Raw genomic sequence first — 22,366 nt, forward strand, 5'->3', positions numbered from 1 at the left:
TTTACCATTGAACTTACCTACATTGGCTGCCATCATTCTGCCAAATCTTTAAACTCAACAACCAGACAGAGATAATGAACAAATTCAAGGCACCCCACCATGTCTCAAAGGTGCCCCCCTTCTGCATCGTTTTCTATTTAACTACAGTACCTGAATACTTCAAAAGCTTAAAGTTCTGCAAGTACAATTTATGAAGTTCGTGGTTATTTAGAATCAATGCAAATCAGAGCAGTTTTTAATTATCTGTAGCAAGCATTTATTTTTACAGTGTGGCACATAATAACTCTCAGAATGTAGAAGAGCAGAGCAAACCTTATTTTTAAGTACTTTAGTTCCCCAACTTAACTTAGATGTAAGCAAACTCGCCAAGTCACCATAGATGCATTTCTAAGAATAATTACTTTAATTCAGAGAGTAAAACTAAAGCCTGACTTCATGTTGGACTGGCAGTATACAATTGCAGCATTGTAGTCAGTCAGGCAGTGAGGACTGGTGACGCTTTGTTTATCCAACCAATCTAGTTTGCAATTTTCCTAGCAGACCTTTTGATATAAGGTTAGCGCTTTGGAAGAACCTTATTGTAACATTGAAGCCTTGGAAGAATATTTCAGGGCAAAGGATCAGTTCAAGAAGATCACTTCTGGCAAGATCAAGCGGTGTTCAAATCTGTCAGTTTTGGTTCTTTCCCTTTCTCATTTTTCCAATCAGTTCATTACATTTCTGCATCACTTTGTGATTTTTTTAAAGTATTCACAAAACCTCTCAAGCATATGGTGCACAGTTATCCTAATATGCACATTTTTGTTTGCAGTTTTGCCTAATAATACATAGTTTTATAGACATTTTTTCTAATATGCATTTTTTTGTTATTTTCACTAAAATTTGCGTTTTATTTACATTTCCCTAATATACACATCAAGGGACACAGGTGGTGCTGTGGGTTAAACCACAGAGCCTAGGACTTGCCGATCAGAAGGTCGGCGGTTCGAATCCCCGCGACAGGGTGAGCTCCCATTGCTCGGTCCCTGCTCCTGCCAACCTAGCAGTTCGAAAGCACGTCAAAGTGCAAGTAGATAAATAGGTACCGCTCCAGCAGGAAGGTAAACGGCGTTTCCATGCGCTGCTCTGGTTCGCCAGAAGTGGCTTAGTCATGCTGGCCACATGACCCGGAAGCTGTACGCCGGCTCCCTCAGCCAATAAAGTGAGATGAGCGTCGCAATCCTAGAGTCGGTCACGACTGGACCTAATGGTCAGGGGTCCCCTTTACCTTTAATATACACATCACATTTTTGTTAGTTTGAGAACTTCATTGTGAAATTCAGAGAAGTGCAAATTAGGTAGCTTTGCTTTAAAATGCAAACCGAACCACATGATCAACCATCAAACCCAGTTCTTTGCTACTTGATAATCAGGGAAGGAGTAAGTATTCAGCTCATTCTCTGAAATTCAGAATATTACTGACATCCCTTGTAGGTTGTATATGACATTCTTTCCTCTCTCTCACATCACTTTTTTTGCTTAGAGACAAACTTAATAACATTATCTAATTCATTGAATTAACTCTGTGCTACAGTGGGGCTGTTTTTGCCAAATTGTCCTTCAAAAACGTCTTAAATAGGATTTTTAAAGTCTGTGTACAATTGCTCATGGCAATTTCAGAATATTATAAAATATTTCAGAATGTTATTATAGACTAATATTTTACTCAGTTCTGTGACTTCTTGACCATGTGCTATTATTTGTAAGAACTCAGCTTCCTCTAAATTTGACAGCTTTAATTTTTACTCCATGACTACATAACAAGACTTAAAAATGTGACTGTGGTTTATCTAGAAAGTAAAAAACAAAAACTGGATGTAGCAAATACAATTGATTTAAAAATAAGGTTGAAGGGAAAAGAAATGCCCATTAACCAAATACTTTCAACCTGTTGATTTGTAAACATGCTTTTAAGTATGTGAAACCTTATACCCTTGTAACAGCATTCAGTTTTCAGATATGGCAAAGCTACATGTTCCTCATATCTTCAGTGCCTTGTCACTTGTTCTCTAGCTTAAAGCACAACGGAAAGGATATGCTTCTGATTATGGATTCTGTCCAACACTGGACACACAGAGTTGTGTTTACACAATGGGACTTTCCCTCTCTTTTCCTTGCACAACCTTAAAATCTGCTCTGGAGGGTCCCCCAACACAAGCGGTGGAGAAGAGGAAAGTTGCGTTGTGCAACGGAAAATCGGCTGTGCCTCTGAAACAGCAGCATTGGAAACAATGCTAAATGTTTTGGATTTTGTTGACCAAGACCAAAAAAATCTTTTTTTCTGTGTGATCTTATGTTGTCCAGGTATTTATCTCTCAGATTTGACATACATTGACTCGGCATACCCATCGACAGGGAGTATTTTGGAAAATGAGCAAAGATCAAACTTAATGAATAACATACTCAGAATAATTTCAGACTTACAGCAGTCATGTGAATATGGTAAGTTGCTATGCATTCATACTACAGCATTGTAATTAATCACTGAATAAGGTTCTCTGAATATAAAATCCATTAATTCTAATCACCTGTGTTCTGGGGTCAGCTACCCATCAAATGCAGGAGTTCCCTCCTAACGGAGCATAACACTCACAAGGCAAGTTTTACCCAACTCTGGGGACATTTCGAGTGGCAGAGCCAACACCTCTTCCAAAGCCCTACTGTCTCTAGTTAATTACAGCAGAAAGAGGAATAGTCTTTTTTCCCCTTTCCCGTGGCAGTTCTAGGGTGGTGCAAGAGAAGGACCCAGATCAGGACCCTCACTTGTCCAATGGATCCTTGACTGACCTCGCTCCACCTCACCCTCACAATGTCCCATTTCAAAGCCTTGCACTTGTTTACTGCTGGTGGCACAGTACCTCCAAAATAACCTGAGCCTTCTGTGGTTGGAGCAGGGGCTTCCGTGGTAGTGGAGAAAAGTAGAGGCAGGTGAAAGGACACCTAGAGCACAGATCAGGCGTTAGGCATGCTTCCTTAGTAATAGTAGTTTACCAAGTATATTATTATATACTTAAGTGATGTTTGAAAATCTGTTTATTTATGCGGAGCTTTGGGACAGAATGTTTGAATTCCACCCTTTGTTTTGCTGCAGTAGACTAGACTGGCTACCCCTCTAGGAGTTAGTACCACAACAGAATAACATCCATTGTCCGTTATAGTGTGTTTTTCCATACATTTGTGCGGTTAATCTACAGTTCCCTGCTTTTGTTTGCATTCGTTTTATCTTTTTGAAGGATGGCATAACGTATTTTGTCGCCCAGAAATTAATGGGGTGTGAGAAGCATGAGGTGTTAATTGCGTATTTTAAGGAAGTAATAAGATGTAGTGCATCTATGGGATGGGATAAGCAATTTTAAAAAAAATACATGTGCAAAAGTCAGCTCTTGGTGAAGGATACCAAAATGCTGATTACATTTTGCTTGCTGTCTAGATATTCCTGTGTTGCCTCATGTTCAAAAATACTTGAATTCTGTTCAGTATATAGAAGAACTTCAGAAGTTTGTGGAAGATGACAATTATAAGTAAGTATAAAATCGAGTAAATTAGAATATAACAATTGTTTTTGCTTTTAAAGCTAAGTAATATTTCATAAAGGTAAAGGACCCCTGACAGTTAAGTCCAGTCGCAGACGACTCTGGGGTTGCTGCGCTAATCTCGCTTTACAGGCTGAGGGAGCCAGCATTTGTCCGCAGACAGTTTTCTCGGGTCATGTGGCCAGCATGACCAAGCCACTTTTGGTATTTCATAAAGAACAAGAAATGAAGGCAAGAGCAATCCCTTAGTTTCATGACCATTTGGAATTTTTGGGAGCTCCTTGAATTGCAGTCTGCCTTGCATCTCCCTTGATTGTGATTTAAAGATAAGCCATAGGTAGCAACCAAAGTCTTCAAATAATTATCCATGGGAAAATGACTTGTTAGTCCTGACTAACTTACATGTTTCAATTGTTTAATAAAAGTATTTCTAACCCATTTTCCCTCTAAATAGACCCCAGGGTGGTGTATAGCATATGAATACATGAAAAAGCATTGTCTACCGGTTCCCACCTATATTGTGTTATAAGCAAAACTTTTTGTGGTTGTTTCTAAATGCAGGCTTTCATTAAAGATAGAACCCGGAACAAGTACCCCACGTTCTGCTGCATCTCGTGAAGATTTAGTAGGTAAATGTTTACCAGACAACAAAAAAAGTTTAAATATTTTTTAACATTTCTTTGTTTCTAAACTTGTCTGTTGAAGGTGTAAAAACAGAGAGTCAGTATCAAAGATGTCCTGAAGAATATACACTGGCCCAGTGCTTTTAAAGTCTTCCAACTATTATACAGTGGTAGCTGGTTTCAGCTGTTCAGTGATAACTTAAACACTGGAGGTACTTCTTGTTTCTTAATAAGAATAAAACTTAAAATTGAAACTTACCTGGGATAGCTCAGTTGGTAGAGCATGAGACTCTTAATCTCAAGGTTGTGGGTTTGAGCCCCATGTTGGGTAAAACATTCCTGCAGTGCAGGGAGTTGGACTAGATGACCATCATGGTCCCTTCCAGCTCTATAATACTATGGTAAAAGGAAAAGGGACCCCTGACCGTTAGGTCCAGTCGTGGACGACTCTGGGGTTGCGGCGCTCATCTCGCTTTACTGGCCAAGAGAGCTGGCATACAGCTTCCGGGTCATGTGGCCAGCATGACTAAGCTGCTTCTGGCGAACCAGAGCAGCGCACAGAAACGCCGTTTACCTTCCCGCCATAGTAGTACCTATTTATCTACTTGCACTTGACGTGCTTTCGAACTGCTAGGTTGGCAGGAGCTGGAACCGAGCAATAACGAGCTCACCCCATCACAGGGATTCGTACCGCCGACCTTCCGATCAGCAAGCCCAAGGCTCTGTGGTTTAGACCACAGCGCCACCCGCGTATACGATGAACTGTGATTAAAGACTACATATTAACCAAACACTAAAAACATGTTTTCAACATTTAACAAATGCCAACAAATAACTTGAACGCATCTATATTAAAGGTGACATCAGTGGCTGCTTTACATTTGTGTGTATTTTGAGAAGGATGTTCTTGTGGACTTCCATTATTTGGTAAAAAGCAATGAGCATTCTAAGGAGCTCTTGCTGTGTTCTTTTTAAAAAATGGAGTTGAGGTAGTCAGGAGACAGATTTAGGGATAGAGAGCTGCTGTGTTTAGAGCTTAGGAGAGAATTTTTCTAGGAATTCATTTCCAACTTTTTACAAATCCCTCCATCTGAATATTCTTTCTCTAGAAGTAAGTCAGTAATAACATAAAATATCCATACCTAATAGTGTGTGCATTTTCTGTGTCTGGAGAATAAGGCATTTAGTACATTTCAGGAGACATTTTCCATATCTGGAGAATCTTCAGATTGCAGGAATATCTCCCAATATTACTATTAAGGATGTCCACATACCATACAGACAAATGACATAGGCCAATTACTGAAATATCTCCTACATCTCCATAGTATCAGCTAAAAGAATGTGTTAAGCATGCCAATTTTCACATGCGTTAGTTCTCTAGTTTTCACAAACCTATTTCCTTGTCTGACTTCAGTTTGAGGATACTAGTTACCAAAGGCTTACTATGTTCATGCCAGGGCCAAAAGTCTATTTTGATATTTCAACAACATTTACAGTGGTACCTCGCAAGACGAATGCCTCGCAAGACGAAAAACACGCAAGACGAAAGGGTTTTTTGTTTTTTGCGTTGCTTCGCAAGACGATTTTCCCTATGGGCTTGCTTCACAAGACGAAAACGTCTTGCGAGTTTGCTTCCTTTTTCTTAAAGCCGTTAATACCCAGCGGATCCGCGCTCCGCAAAACGAAAAAATCGCTAGACGACACAACTCGCGGAACGAATTAATTTCGTCTTGCGAGGCACCACTGTAGTGTGTTTTTAAAATAAATAAATGAATACCAGTAGGAGCCAGTAGAACACTTCAGTCTCCCAGGACATTGAGTACAGGATCTCAAAGCAGCTGTCTTATTACAAAAGAATCTCAGAAACAGACTTGAAAGAGTTGCTGAATTACAACTTATCACTAAACATGGAGAGACCTGATCTTAATAGAGATATTGGATTCTTGTCTTATTACATATGCTAAAGCTATTTTTGGTCATCTGTAGGACTGTAGTTTCCTGTAGGACTAATTGCAGTCGTTAACAGTCGCCCACAGGTTTACTATACCCATTAAATCAATCACCCATCTCCTACCACCCTCCTGAGAAAAACCCCACCCCACCCTCCCACTATATATAAGGGTCTGGTGACTTCTGTTTCAGTGTATCTGAAGAAGTGTGCATGCACACGAAAGGTCATACCAAGAACAAACTTAGTTGGTCTCTAAAGTGCTGCTGGACATTTTTTATATATATTTAAATAAATACTTGTTATATAAGAATCCATTCATGTCTTTTTTTAAATTATCAACTCTGGTTTGGGCATAGAAATTGGGGAGTCATAAGTGTGATAAGTATTTGTCGTGTTCACCTAAAATTTGCTCTCTCTTTTTTTCCAGGTCCTGAAGTGGGAGTTTCGCCGCAAAGTGTTCGAAAAAATGCTACAGCTGAAGGAGCATTGCTACCACCGACTCCTCCATCCCCAAGGAATCTGATGCCACACGGGCATAGAAAATGTCACAGTTTAGGATACAAGTTAGCATTTGATTTGAAATTCAGCTTAGATGCTGTGTGTTGTTGACATAATCCCCATATGTTAGCCCTTTTATCCCATGATCCCCAATCTTATTACTTAAAGAATAATTTGTCTTGGTACATTTTTGTCGTTTTGTTTTAGCATCTAGCGGCCTGCTTTGCATGTATCATTAAAGCCATGGTGTAAAATAAGCCAGGACACCATGAATGAGCAGTGTGCAGTTGAATTTTTCTCACAGGCCTGTTTTAGGTTCATTAAGGTGGAGCTAACTCTCCACCAGCCACATATGGAAGGCTACCAGGGATTCATAAAGTCTCCCACTTTTGCAACCTGTGTGGGCCTGCAGAAGCCTGGTGTCGTATCAGATTCCTGGCAGCCACAGTACATAACTGGTGGTTGTGCTTGGCCAGTTGGACCACAGTTTGTGCAGTCTTCTCTATAGGAATCCTGCTGCCATTTGAAATATCCCTTTGTGCCTCCTGAGCTGATCTAACGCAAATTAGCACTTATTTATTAATCACCTCAAAAACTCATGAAGACACCATTAGAAAGTTCAAAACACAGGGAGGGTTGCTTTACATTTACTTTTGAAACTGCTCCCAAATTTTCTAGTGTTAATGGCAAAATCTACACATAGCACCATGAATTGTGAATGGCGCATGTATCAGGGAGCCAATCCTTTATTGCTAGCGTTATTGCAGGGAAAATGCAGTCATTTTAAAAAGAAAGTGTGATAATCACTGTGTGGTTATTTTGCCACTTAAACATTCATACTTTTTGTGCCCATGTTCAAAATGCGTGAATCCCCTCTGCAATAGATCCCTGTTGTACACACTTGGTGTACTCTTTTGTTTATATACCTGCCATGCTGTGTTGGATTGTTATCGTGGAGAAAATATAAACATGAGTACTAGAGAATGTATTACCTTGATACGTAAAATGTGTTATGTCCTAAAGTAGTTGCGCGTTTTGTTTTTATCTCCTTTGTTCTTTTTGTAGTTTTATTCATAAAACGAACACAGCAGAGTTCAAAAGCGCAACATTCCCCAATGCAGGACCAAGGCATCTGTTAGATGACAGTGTCATGGAACCACATGCCCCATCCAGGGGACAGGCAGAGAGCTCCACTCTTTCTAGTGGAATTTCAATAGGTAAGATGTTAAGCCTACTGAGCAGTGAAAGGTATTTCTAGGCTTGTATCCAAAAGTATTAGAGGGATCATTTTTTATGGTACTGGAACAGTTCCACATAAGGCTTTTTTACCCTAAGAAAAGGATAAACTCTGAAAAAACTTCAATATAAAATGTTAATAATGTGTTTCTTACTAATAAATTTTATAATCTGGAGCCTGAGTTCATGGCTCTCCGCAAACCCCCATCAACTGACTCGCCAGTATCTGGTCTAGTGACCAACTCCCTCCTGCCCAAAGATGGAAATACCCAAGTGAAAGTGCTTCTGAGAGATTTCTGAATTTTGCTTTGCTCACAAGGCATCAGCTCTGGCCATGCATGCATCCTGTTTGGTCTTGGTCTTCTCTGGATTGCCCCTCTTATGGGTGGATGGCATGCTTGATGACCCTTGATGAGTGCACCCCCAATTTTACTTTGCAGCCAATTGTTACCTGGTCCATATGTGGTGTTACATATCATGTCAGTTGTGGAGCCAATGGTCATGGTTTGGGAAAAACTGCATTGTGGGTCCAATTCACACCCCTGTTGGGCTTGATTTTGCATATGAGTCAGAGGTCCCCATGCTTGCTGTCACAGGCTTTGCAAATTTGCGTCTCTTCAGTTCTGTCAATGTAATTAATAACAGCTGGCTCTATAATAGTCATAACATTGCTGTGTGTGTCAGTTGATCTATCCTCAGCGCCAAATCCAGTACCAAGCATTGATACTGCTGCTGGCGCGGTGGTTTAAACCACTGAGCCTCTTGGGCTTGCCAATTAGAACATCGGTGGTTCGAATCCCCGTGATGGGGTGAGCTCCCATTGCTCTGTCCCAGCTCCTGCCAACCTAGCAATTTGAAAGCATGCCAGTGCAAGTAGATAAATAGGTACCGCTGCAGCGGGAAGGTAAACAGCGTTTCCGTGTGCTCTGGCACTTGTCACGGTCCTTCGTGCACCAGTAATGGTTTAGTTATGTTGGCCACATAACCCGGAAAACACCAGACAAACACTGGCTCCCTCGACCTGAAAGCAAGATGAGCGCCGCAACCCCATAGTCGCTTTTGACTGGACTTAACTGTCCAGGGGTCCCTTACCTTTTACCTTTACTGCTGCCTCTGTACTGATAAGTTTGACAGTGTCTGTGGTGTTGCATGCTGTTCTCAGGGTTCCATTAGTATCAGGAAAGACCTGGACGTTAGGCTCCAACCAAAGAAAATAGGATCTAAATGGTTGCCTTCATCCTTCCTTGCTGAACTGAAGAAGAGTATAGAATAAGAGACTTAAAACTTTCTCGTCTCCTGAATGCCTCCCTACCCAGCCAGTACCTGCTGTTCTGCCAAGGACCTTCCCTCTTCTGGTTTTTTTTTTTCCAAGTGAATTTTTATTCAAAACAAAAAAAAAAAATTTCTTTCCAGTAGCACCTTAAAGACCAACTAAGTTAGTTCTTGGTATGAGCTTTCGTGTGCATGCACACTTCGTCACGAAAGCTCATACCAAGAACTAACTTAGTTGGTCTTTAAGGTGCTACTGGAAAGAAAAAATTTTTTTTTGTTTTGACTATGGCAGACCAACACGGCTACCTATCTGTAACTGAATTTTTATTGTTTTCCTTACATATTCTTTTCCAATAAATTGTAATAACACCATACATTCCCTTTGACTCTGCTGAGTCACGACCCCCCTCCCTCCCCACAACTGGTATATTTATCCTCTTTCCATCGTGCACATCATTCCCATATTAGTACTATTCTACATTGGAGGTATTATGTCAATCCTGCTAGTGTCTTGACCTCTTTACAATTCTTCTTTAAATATTCAATAAATTTACTCCAGTTATTTTGGTATCTTTGATCTCCCTGGTCCCGGATCCTCCCTGACAGTTTGGCAAGTTCTGCATATTCTGTCAACTTCACCTTCCACTCCTGAATAGTTGGTATATCTTGTACTTTCCATCTTTGGGCCAGAAGGGTTCTTGCGGCAGCTGTAGCATACATGAACAAATTTTGATCTTCCATTTTAATTTCTGTTCCTATTAAGCCTAATAGACACGCTTCCGGTCTTTTGGGGAAAGTATATCTAAATATTTTTTTGAGTTCATTATAAATTGATTCCCCAAATTTTTTTACCTTATCGCAGGTCCACCACATATGAAAATAGTCCCCATCTGCCTTTTTACATTTCCAGCATTTTCTTTCTTTTTTCCTATACATTTTAGCTAATTTTACTGGTGTCAAATGCCATCTATACATCATTTTTAGCAAGTTTTCCTTTAGAGCCATGCATCCTGTAAATCTCGAACCCTCCTTCCATAATCTTTTCCACGCATCCAATTCAATGTTATGCCCAATATCAATTGCCCATTTTATCATTGATTCCTTTACTTCTTCGTCTTTTGTATACCATTCTAGCAATAAACTATACATTCTTGATAAAATTTTATCTTTACAGTCTATTAACTCGATTTGGAATTTCGATTTTTTTATCTTCGAACCCATTTCTCTTTTTATCTTCCTTTAATAAGTCACTGATCTGGTGGTATTGCAGCCACCCTGTTAACATTTTTTCAATTTGATCATATGGTTTGAGCTTTATCCCTTGGTCTGTTTTCCTAGTAATATCCTCATATGTTACTCTTTCCCCTTCCATGTTTACTTTTTTTGTTGTCAACACCTCAATTGGTGATATCCACCACGGTGTCTTTCTTTCCAGGAGGTTTTTATTCCGATCCCATACTTCATATAAAGATTTCCTAATCACATGGTTTAGAAAACCTTTATGTACCTTTACTTTGTTGTACCATAGGTATGAATGCCAACCGTATCTATTGTCGTGGCCCTCTAGATTTAATAGGTCAGTGTTTTCTAAAGTCAGCCAATCTTTTAACCATACCAAGCATGAAGCTTCATAATATAAAGTCAGGTCTGGTAAATCAAAACCTCCTCTCTCTTTCTTATCTACTAGTATCTTCATTTTTATCCTTGGCCTTTTCCCCTGCCAGACAAATTTCGCTAATTTTTTTTCCCAATCCTTAAATTGTCTTATCCCTTTTACCACTGGTATTGCTTGAAATAGAAATAACAATCTAGGTAGTATATTCATTTTTATCACAGAGATTCTGCCTAATAATGACAATTTTAGTCTGCTCCATATATCCATATCTTTCTTAATTTCTTTCCATACGACCTCATAGTTGTCCTTGTACAGGTTTATATTTTTTGTTGTCATCCAAATTCCTAAATATTTTATTTTTTTAGCTATCGCGATTCCTGAGTCTGCTTGTAATTCTTCCATCTCTTCTTTCTTCAGATTTTTTGCTAACATTTTCATCTTGTTTTTGTTAAGTTTAAACCCTGATACCTTCCCAAACTCTTCCATTCTTTTTATTGCCTCTTTCACACTTTGTCTTGGTTCTTCCAACGTTAAGACTAGATCATCTGCGAAGTCTCTTAATTTAAATTCTTTTCGTCCCACCTTAATGCCTCTGACTTCTGATGATTCGCTTAACTTCTTATTCAAGACCTCTAGGACTGTAATAAATAGCAAGGGAGACAAAGGACATCCCTGCCTAGTACCTTTAGTTATCTCAAAGTTATCTGATATGTTGTTATTAATTATTAACTTTGCTTTTTGGTCTGAATAGATCGTGTCAATACCTCTCAAAAAAATTTCACCAATTCCTAATACTTTTAAGTTTTCTTTCATGAAATGCCAAGAAGCATTGTCGAACGCTTTTTCCACGTCTATAAACATTAGTACTGCCTGTTTCTCATTTCTGACTTCAAGGTATTCAATTATATTTATCAGGTTTCTTACGTTGTCCCTTAGTTGCCTCCCCGGCAGAAAGCCTGTTTGGTCTTTGTGTATCACCTTATTTAACACCATTTTAGTCTATTCGCTAGTATATCCGCAAACAGCTTATAGTCGTTATTCAATAACGAAATCGGTCTGAAATTTTTTACATCTGATATATCCACATCTTTCTTCAGGATCAGTGTAATATAGGCTTCTTTCCGGGTGTTTGGCATCCTTCCTTCTCTTAAGACTTTATTCATTACTTCTCTTAGAACAGGTGTCAGGTATTGCGATAGTGTTTTATAATACTTTGCTGAGATACCGTCCGGTCCTGGGGCCTTCCCTATTTTCATTCTTTTTATTGCCTTCGTGACCTCTTGCTCTGTTATCTCCTGGTTAAGCATTCTTTTTTCTTCTTCTGAGATTTGATGCAATTTATGGTCATGGATATACTTTTCTATTCTCTTGTTGTCTTCTTTATCTTTCCTATAAAGATCTCTATAGAATATCTGAAATACTTTTCTAATTTCTTTCGGGTCCTCAATCATTTTATCCCCATCTTTTATTTTACCTCTTCTGGTTTTAGAGAATATGTGGCAGCTGTTTCAGAATTCTGCTCCAGGTTGCTAATGACACTCTGCTAGTTACTATTTTTTATATACAACTGGGGGCTTATTCACACGTCCTCTCATCCTGCTGCTTCCCCCCAGGAAAAGCTGCTCTTTAGCGCTCAATTGGAGCAAATGGTAATTTGGGTTTTCCCTGAGAAAGGAGCAGGGCAAGGGTAAAACCACTTGGAACTGTGCCTAGAAAACACAGGTCAAGCTGCAGACCACTCGGACTCATGCTTTATTGGCATGGAACAAACAGAAGTGTGGGCAAGCCCTTGCTTATCTGTTTCAGAAGAAGTCCTCTGTGCAATATCTCTTTGAGGAAAGCACAGTTGTAACCTAAGTAGGCCTTCTTTTTATTTTAACTTTGCAATTCAGGCTCCACTACAGTGTAGCTCATTTTGGCGTCATGAACATATCACAGAAATACGTTATGTTTAATTGCTTTGGATATAATTATTTCATCATTTTTTCTATTATCAGAAATCATACGTTGTTTGGCACTAAATAAATGTGGTACTTGTAAACATTCATAAACAATATGTATGTTGCCTTAAATTAATTCGGGGTTTATTATTTATCATAACCATTTCACCCTTTGTTCACATCTTGCCTGTCATCGCATCGCATTTCTATTTCTGTTGTAACCTTGCCCGGACCAGTTGACGGCCAAACCACAATCTGCACTCATATGTACTCTACTGGTCACAATGTTTTTAGAAAAATAATCTGATTTTTTTGTTCTCGCTAACTTGAAGCTTTTTAGAAGCGTCATGAGTTAGAATCTGCATGTATCACCATTTTTACCCCTTTGTAACAAAGACTTCATTTATAGTTTTTGAATGCACAAATCCCTGAGATGTATTAGAAATTGCATGAAAAATGCAGGTTCTGTCTGGGCTGGAAGATACTTACGACTTGTTTTGAGTGCAAGCTGAATGATTCAGACAGATTTAGGGGAAACACTTCAATCCACAATTGTAGTGCTATAATGATTTGCCTCTCTCATTGCTCAGAATTATATTCAGTTCCTAAACTGGCTTCATTTCCATTCCCATATTCAGCATGGCTCCATTGTCTTAATCTTTAAAGCCTTCAGTGACCATTTATTTCTCTGCCTTCATATCCCCATATGCCAATGAGCTTCACTCCTCCACCTTAGCTAAACAGGGGCCTCCTGCTCCTTTCAATAAGTCCATACTTTCTCCCTTCCTGCTTTTAAGTCTAGGGTTTATGGGAGCAATTCAACCTTGTGTGGTTGCAAACATTCCATCAGTGCAAGCTTATCTGCTTGTCCCAATGGAACAATCTTCCTTTTCCTTTCTCCATGCACTGTTCTTGGGGTTCACCCACCCCCACTCCCCCGAGCCAATTTGGAAGGAGGAGGGGAGAGGGAAGCCCTTTTGCATGGACTTCCACTAGTGCAACCAGTGAGTTGAATCTAGCCCTGTGTGTATCTTTCCTTCACCTTTTCCTTCAAATTCCTCCAAGCTTACCAATACCATCTTTTTAGGAAAGCCTTAACCCCGCAACCCTACCCATTAAACTTAGCTTTTAGCACTCTTGCCACCACTTCATACTGTTTTCTTGTGTTGTCTCACCCGTTCATTTAACGACAAGATTGCAAATGCGTCAGCCACATCTCAGCATAGGGACTTACCCTTTGGTTACTTACTCCATGAAGTTCAATGCACATTAATAATAAAGTTCATTTCTGTTTTGGCCTTCAAGTTACATGTTCATACGTTTATTTTCTACCCTTAAAATACATCTTTTTCTTGGTGGGCACACACAGCTTCAGAATAAAATTTAACTCCCTCTGAATTCAGAGACACCTATCTCTTCAGTGAGTGTGTTTAGAATTGTGGCCTTTTGTTTGAAAAGAAGAACCTATATCTCTTTGGCTTTGATGGTCACATAGTAATGTTGCTTTGCTATCTAAAGCTTCTTCTTTTTTTGCCACTGTGCAGGACAAACATGAGTTGTTGCATACATTTTTGGAGTAGTTTATGTGCCATAATTCACTGGGATCCAAAAAGACTTCAAAGCCCTTAGTCGGGTTCTGAGTGGTGAAAGTGCAAGATACATATTTATTAAAACACACACACACGTTTTCCTTTCTGTGCAATAGAAATTTGGCTTGGTTTAAAAATCATATTAAAATTCATTAATTGAACTTTTGTGGTATTCACCTGGCATTGGAACCATAGGGCATGTATTTTCAATATGCATGTACCTGAAAGTAATCCGTTTAATTCTTTTTACTACTATCTCCTCCCCCCCCTTTGTACAAGAATTAAAAGAATCCAATTTTTTCCTCTCTTTTTCAAATATAATTTTATTGATTTTCAAATTTTAATAATTGTATAATACCATAACATAACAACCATTATATCATTTGCTCTGCCGAGCATCCAATTTTTTCCTCTGGAAAGGGCAAGAAGCTTTAGCCATAAGTGATGTTTGCCCCATTGCTGATTTTCAAATAAAAGACTGGGTAGGTTTTATTTTAATAAAGCATAATCAGAATAATCCAGCAAGGGGCACACACTTTATTTTGCCTTTAGTGCTTCAATTTCTAACAACATTGACAGCAGCATTTTGTAAAAATGAACTATATTAGAAGAGCAGCAGCAAGAATACACAACTGTACTTCTTTTCCCAAGTGTTATGAACCTGCATCTTCCATTTCCTCTTATAAAAGCTGCTTTATACTATTTATCTTTATCTTCTAACACACAAATTGACTCAAATAATATATATATATATTTAATAGCACTTCATTATGGACAATTCCATTATGATTGGCAAATAAATCATAGAATGAGAGGATTATTTAGTTTAAACTCTTATTCTGATTTTAGGTAGCAGTGATGGTTCTGAGCTGAGTGAAGAGACTTCATGGCCAGCATTTGAAAGGTAAGAGAAGCCACTATATCTCTGTTTTGTTCAAATGCTTCACAGATCACAGTTCTTCTTCGTTTCCATGTAGAAGAATATGTGCAAAATATGCATGGAATGTGTGCTCATCCCTAAATAGTTGTGTTTTAGTCAGGGAGCTCTTTTGAGGTTCTAAGCTTTTCTTATGTGAAATAGAACAGAATAGCATGTGAAGCAATCCTAACTATATCACACGACAATATATTTCAGTGGTATGGTGTCACTGGACTTTTGCTTCAAGAGAATTCTGTCTAACATCTGTGCCTGGTCAGGCTAGCTGCCACTCCCAGTTGGAAAACTGTTAACATCTATTGTGTTATGGTTCAGTGCTGGAACCCATGGGTAAAACAGCAAGGCTGGAGGCAAGGCAAGCTAGTTGAAGGCTACTGGACCACAGACAGCTCCAAGTGAGCAACCTATCCAAGACCTTTTATGTCTCTTATCTGCAGACTGCCACCTCCAGGTCCCCCCCTTTGAGAAAACCTTAAAAGGCCAGCCCTCTGGCATGAAAGTGGGCATTCCTTCTTTGTTCCATAGCCTTCTTTTTATGCGGCCAGATTGGTGGTGTGCAGTATGAGGTATCTGGTTCTTCTGGCTCAGGGAAGGGTCTCAGCTGAGATCCTGACTCTGGTCCTAATGGCTCTGGTGGTCTGAGAGGTTCCTCTATGAGTTCTTGGCTAATACCTCAGATGAAGTGCTCTTCCTATCTTCTGCAGTCACCTCTAAACACTCACCCAGACCCAGCTCCCCATCTGGTGCCCCTGCAGCCTCCAATTCTGTGTCTAGATCATTGCTGGATCATGCCAAAAACAACATCCAGAACTGAGGAGAGACAGCTCCCAATTCCTTCATAGCCTGAAGCCTAGAGTCGTCCCCTAGAGAGCTAGCAGCCCTGCAGTGCTTCCTTGAATGGCAAATGGGCTTTCAAGCCCAATATCACATGTTGAGTGTTGTCTGCCCCTTGGATGTACACTGTCCTCTTCTACAAGAACCTTCTGTAACTCTTCACATTTTATTGCATAGCTTCAACATAACTTAGACTTGGGAGTTCAGAGAGGGTGGTGCAAACATGGTCAGGAAGCTAGTAAGTTGGAAAATACAAGGTCCAACAGGCACCAGGATCTTGAACTGGAGGCTTTCATTCTATGTGCCACTGTGGCAGCTCCTAAGGGAATTGCTCTTACTAGTCTTAGCTGTACTGCAGTACTGCTATTGTGGATGTCCGGAAGGTGGTAGTGCTATTCCCAAGCAGCCAATCAATAACTTCTGGCCCCAAAAAACTGTGGCCTGTTCATAGATGCTTTTCTCCTCTGAACCACATGATTGCATTCAGGCCACCAACCTTGATAGTTAATATTTCTGCGTGGTGACTTACAGGCAGCAGTTGATTTATGAGATCCCACCTAAACATCAGGAAGAGCATTCTGTCAGTAAGAGCTCTTTGACAGTGGAACAGACTCCCACAAGAGGTGGTGGTGTCTCCTTCCTTGGAGGTTTTTTAGCAGAGGTTGGATGGCCATCTGTTATATATGGTCTAGTTGAGATTTGGACTAGATGATCCAACTCTATGATTCTTTGATCACAATGCTTTGTGCTCTTCACATTTCTCATATTGGAATAAACTCCCTATTTCATGAGAAACATTTTTGCCCAAGTAATACCCTATGTATCTATCTGTTGCCTGGCCATTCTTGCAGCTAAGGGACTTTCTGACCAGTTCTGAAAGTTGCACTGAAGAATTGGCCTGTATTAAGTCCTTTATTATCAAAAGCAGCTTCCAAGTTGGAAGTGCTTCAAAGATATCTGCAAGTCTTGTCAATGTGATTTATCCAAAATGTTATGTTCTATTTGCACAATTCTACCTTGCCTATGAAAATGATACAGTATTTATAAGTATATCATGGTGTTGCAGTCCCACCAAGTGACATCTTAGACAGGAGCAATTGATAGCTCACCCTGTCGCAGGTGACGCTGTGGTCTAAACCACAGAGCCTAGGGCTTGCTGTCGGCAGTTCGAATCCCTGCGATGGGGTGAGCTCCCGTTGTTTGGTCCCTGCTCCTGCCAACCTAGCAGTTCGAAAGCATGTCAAAGTGCAAGTAGATAAATAGGTACCACTCCGGCGGGAAGGTAAACGGCGTTTCCATGTGCTGCTCTGGTTTCGCCATGCTTAGTCATGCTGGCCACATGACCTGGAAGCTGTCTGCGGACAAACGCCGGCTCCCTCGGCCAGTAAAGCGAGATGAGCTCTGCAACCCCAGAGTTGTCTGTGACTGGACCTAATGGTCAGGGGTCTCTTTACCTTTACCAAGGTGAAAAGAGGTCATCACACTAACCTGTGATTGATGCTTAGTGTGACACACTTAGGACAGGATGGCTTTTCCCCTGAAGCCACTGAGAGCCTGGCAAAACAAAAATAGGTTTGAGGAATGGACTTCTTATATCACTGGTCATCAACATCTCTTCTGAGAGCTAGGAGCCATTGAGAACATCTGCTTAATGAGACCCATGGGAAAGTGCACATGAAACTAGTGAAACACATGAAACACTTGGAAAAAAAATTGTTGAAAAGCAGTACAAAATATTTGAAATATTTAAAAAATATTTAGAATTGAATAATTGAAATTAAAAATATTTGAAACACAGCACATAACAGTTATTATTTGTGAAATTGCAGTGTGACTAAGGCACATTGCTTTATTTTAGTGACATGCCCTTGCACTCAACATATATTTTAAAATGTGCAAAAGTGTGAAGTTTGCCTTGTGCTCTGCCACACCCAGGTATATATAAAGCAGGTACCTTGCCAGAGGCACAAGCTCAAGGGCAGAGCCTGTAAAATATCGTATTTTTCGCCCTATAGGACGCACTTTTTCCCCTCCAAAAATGAAGGGGAAATGTGTGTGTGTCCTATGGGGCGAATGCAGGCTTTCGCTGAAGCCTGGAGAGCGAGGGGGATCGGTGCGCACTGACCCCTCTCGCTCTCCAGGCTTCAGGAAGCTATCCGCAAGCCGTGGGAGCTCAGCACGCCCCAGGCTTCGGGCTTCACGCAGCTCTCCACTAGCCGTGGGAGCAGCTCTCCCATGGCTTGCGGAGAGCTTGCCTGCACCCAGAAGCTTGGGGTCAGGGGAAGCTCGGGCTTCCCCTGCCCCAGCCCCGCACCTGGGGGGGGTTTCTTTATTCCCCCCCCCAAAAAAAACTAGGTGCGCCCTATCGGGCGAAAAATACAGTACTACAGATCTTTGTTGTTTAGTCGTGTCTGACTCTTCGTGACCCCATGGACCAGAGCACGCCAGGCACTCCTGTCTTCCACTGCCTCCTGCAGTTTGGTCAAACTCAAGTTGGTAGCTTCGAAACACTGTCCAACCATCTCTTCCTCTGTTGTCCCCTTCTCCTTATGCCCTCCATCTTTCCCAACATCAGGGTCTTTTCCAGGGAGTCTTCTCTTCTCATGAGGTAGCCAAAGTCTTGGAGTATTGGTATTGGTATACAGATCTAGCAAGAACTAAAGAACCACACAATAGTAGCTCTTTGCTTAAAGAGTGAGACTATGTGTGGTTCTTTGCTTTGTGGAGGACATTGGAAGTACAGTGTATCTGTGTCAAAACTATTATTGTCGTCCCGTCCCGTCCCATCCTCTCCCCCCCCCCCGTTTTAATTAAAATAAATAAATAATTTTTTGAATGCTTTGAGAGTAACCAACAGGCAGGCCATATCATGGTGTGATTGTGAAAGCATATGTGCATTTTTATTTAATTTTACTAAATTTTATTTTGCTAATCATTAATTTTTATGTTTCTTCCTTTTCCACTACAATGGACATCTGGGACAAATAACCCAGATGTTTTGATAAAGAAACTATTACAGAAAAATCCCATTATAAGCAAAGTAGATCAGACCATCATTCTGAGTTAAAAGCATGTCCTTTTGAATATGCTTGTTTCATATTTGGATCATATTATGCTGCTGTGGGAATGTCTAAATGAAGAGGTGTTGCAGTTGTGCTAGCTAGGGTATTAAATATTACTCAGAATAGACCCATTTATTTTCAGTGTTCCAAGATTGGAAGAGTCCTTGAAGGTAGATTTATTTTTGTCAGGGGGGTAAACAATTCACTCTGGCTTCTGAAATGTGTGAAACAGTATATATATATATTTAGCCAAAACAGTAAATAAATTGTTTCAGTGTTAGGAACTTTACTCACCAGTTTTCCAAATGTAATCACTTCATTTTAACTTCTGAGGATTTAGCATCCTCTCTGCAGCCTCTTTCTGTGGGTTACAAAATTTCTCTCAGAAAACTCTCATCTCTTCTTATTAAATAAAATTTCTCCCTAATTTGTATATTCAATTCTGCTCATATTTCTTTGCGAAGTGCTATTACAAAAACTGCTGGCGTAATTTAGAATATTTATTTATTTTATTTCATAAAATGTATACACCACTTGATTGTAAAAAAACAAACAAACCTCAAAGTGGTTTACAAAAATAGAGCTTTCAGTGTCATCAGCCCAATCCTCTGGAATACTCCGCTGGTAGAGATGGAGCAGGCGCCTTCTGTTTCAACCTTTAAATGACTGCTGAAAACCTTTCTATTCTAGCATCCTTACATAGGCAATTAAGAATACATCTTTCCATAATTGTTAGTAGATGGTCTCCAGTTTTATTTTATTTTTATGTGCTTTTATTATCCATAGTTTTTATTGTAAACTGCTTTGATGTTTTTATGATCTAGTGGTATATAAATATTATTAATAAAATATGCTGCCTTATGCTACCATCTCTAGACTCTTGTATTAATTTACAAGACCCTTAGCAACTTGAGTCCACTTGACTCCTAATACACTTGCCCAGTCATTGAAGTATTTGGGGGAGGCCCTATTAGTAGCTCCCAAATGGCTCAGATAGATGCATAGCTCATATCAATCAGGAACCAGGCATTCAGAATTGTCGGTCCAATTCTGTGGAAATCTCTCCCACTCAGATTACTCAGGCCCCCTCCCTGCTGAACTCTTCACACTTCGTGAAGACTTTCTATTTATTCATTTAAGCAGGCATTTCAAGTGAGTTTTTCTTGTTTTTAAATGATTTTATGCCGTATCCCAATTGTGCACCACCTGGAAACTTGAATATTAAGCGATTTATACATTACAGAAATGGATGTGGTGTTAAATCGTCAACAATTTCAGTTGTTGATAAATACTGTTTCTTAACCAAAGGTTGTAAAATAATTAGTGAATATTTAAGATAGCAAGTATTGAAGTTGTATCCAAATGAAATTTATGGATCTGGTTGTATTTTTATCATTTTAATCAGCTGCATTGCTCTTGGGAATTGTGCTTTTCTTTTTAAGCTCTGAAGTTGTTTAAAAGTAAAAGTTCTTTCATTACTTGAAACGATGTAAGCGCAGCCTTGCCTTTGATACTCATTGAAAATACTGCATCTTGTGATACAAGCAATTATGTAAATAAGTATAAACATTTAGGAAATAAACTAATAATTACACATAAAAATAACGCTAATTTATCCGGAGGGTTTATCCACACTTTCCTTTTGCCTGCTCTTTCCAGACACAAGTCCATGCTTAAAAGCTCTGTGTCTGAGTGTGTGTGTGTGTGTGTGTGTGTGTGTGTGTGTGTGTTTGCCCCCGAGGTTTCCCTGCAAAAACCCTCTGTTAGCACATATTTTCCTTGCAAGAACTAGGCAAAACTTGAGGTATTATCCTCCTGCAAAATTGTAGTAACGGCTTCTCATAATATGTTTTAAGTGTTTAGCAATGTAGAGTTCTGTTCTGCCTTTTTAAAAAGATAAGTTTTAAAGCAGCTTTTCTGATTCTCAAACTGTTCATGGGGATGCCAGGAAAAATGCCAAAATACAGTGGGTGCTCATATTAAGAACACATGTCCAAATAAGAAAGTTATTTTTTTCTCAATGAAGTATGCTGTTGGTCACAGAGCGAGATGTAGTAGCATTGTGGCAGAAAGGAAGCCTGTTTGCAGTGTTCTGACAAATGATAATGACTGTGAATTTAAAAATGTGTAATACATACAATTTATAATGGAATTCAACAGGAACAGATTATACCATTCTCTTGGTCCGGTGACAAGAATGGCACGAAATGGCTATCGAGGCCACATGAAGGGCAGCAGGTACCAGCCCCTTGTGTTCAGGGGTCAGACTTTTTCCTCTGGTGTTGGTGACTTGGTTGATATTGAAGTGGGTGCAATCTGACACTCCTGATCTTTCTGGCTTCCTTGGGCAAATCATGTCAGTGGACTTTCACTTAAAAAATAGGTCTTCCCTCTTTTGTGTCTTAATCATACCTTTATAGAATGTGGCTGGCTTGTTCTGATCTGCAAATTTCATTTCTTAAAGTATTGCACTATTACCTGGAAAAGCCTAGATGTGTTTTTAAAGTATTATGTTGAAAATAATTGGGGTGGCAAGAATGATGTTGGTACCTGAGCTCCTTAATATTCAAAAGACTTTCTTAAAATTTTTGCATTGGTGCCCTTCTCCCGTCTGAGTCATATATTTTAATAAATTGCATGAACATCAGTTATTGGCTTCAACCCATTCTGAATGGCATTTTATGCAAAACTGCTTGGAAGCTTCCATACACGTCCAGCTGTTTTACATTCCTAATTAAACTTCATTCTCTATAACACTGTGGCCATCCAAGAAACCTAGCTCAAACAACCATAAAAATCAAGCATCGTCTGGAGTTAAGATACGCATTGGATGCCTTGCCAAAACTGGTGGACTCTTGACAGGTTCAGGTTGTTAGATCTGTCAAGTTTACACTTGACAAACAGATGAAGAGTGAATGGAAGAATTTTTCCAAGATGCTTCAGAAATTCTCAGACTGTCTCTAGAGAGCTGATGGCTGTGCCCACATAAGCTGCTTGGCATGCACTGAGACACACACAGTTGCATCAGTCACATTTGTCCTCTTGAAAGCTGGTCAGCTGTTCACTACAAGCCATGTAGAAACAGATTAAATTAACTGCTCTGTGTCAGGCTTTCTGCTTCCATGCTTCTTCTGTCACTGGTTTCAAACACATTGATGTGGTATTGTGCATGTATTTAGCTCTTGCTTTTTTCAGTTTCTGCAACTCGGAATCTTAACAAATCGTCTTTCTACT

At 39.8% G+C, this 22,366-nt stretch overlaps 1 protein-coding gene across 3 annotated transcripts in view; it reads left to right on the plus strand.

The window, feature by feature from the left end:
• Positions 1-22,366, plus strand: part of RALGPS2 (Ral GEF with PH domain and SH3 binding motif 2) — a 97,012-nt gene that overhangs the window by 59,790 nt on the left and 14,856 nt on the right. For 2 of the 3 annotated variants that reach the window (XR_014549880.1, XM_083621611.1), the window contains exons 9-14: positions 2,344-2,481; positions 3,470-3,560; positions 4,134-4,201; positions 6,577-6,712; positions 7,713-7,864; positions 15,149-15,203. Coding sequence is in view for 2 of the 3 variants with exons in the window: in XM_083621611.1 (XP_083477737.1) it covers positions 2,344-2,481; positions 3,470-3,560; positions 4,134-4,201; positions 6,577-6,712; positions 7,713-7,864; positions 15,149-15,203 (640 nt within the window). In the remaining variant the exon portion in view is untranslated. Of the gene's footprint in view, positions 1-2,343; positions 2,482-3,469; positions 3,561-4,133; positions 4,202-6,576; positions 6,713-7,712; positions 7,865-15,148; positions 15,204-21,292; positions 21,371-22,366 lie in introns of all 3 variants that reach the window. The other variant, XM_083621610.1, reaches the window with a different exon arrangement.

This window comes from Podarcis filfolensis (genome assembly GCF_964270895.1).
Source record: "Podarcis filfolensis genome assembly, chromosome: 6".
Taxonomy (NCBI): domain Eukaryota; kingdom Metazoa; phylum Chordata; class Lepidosauria; order Squamata; family Lacertidae; genus Podarcis; species Podarcis filfolensis.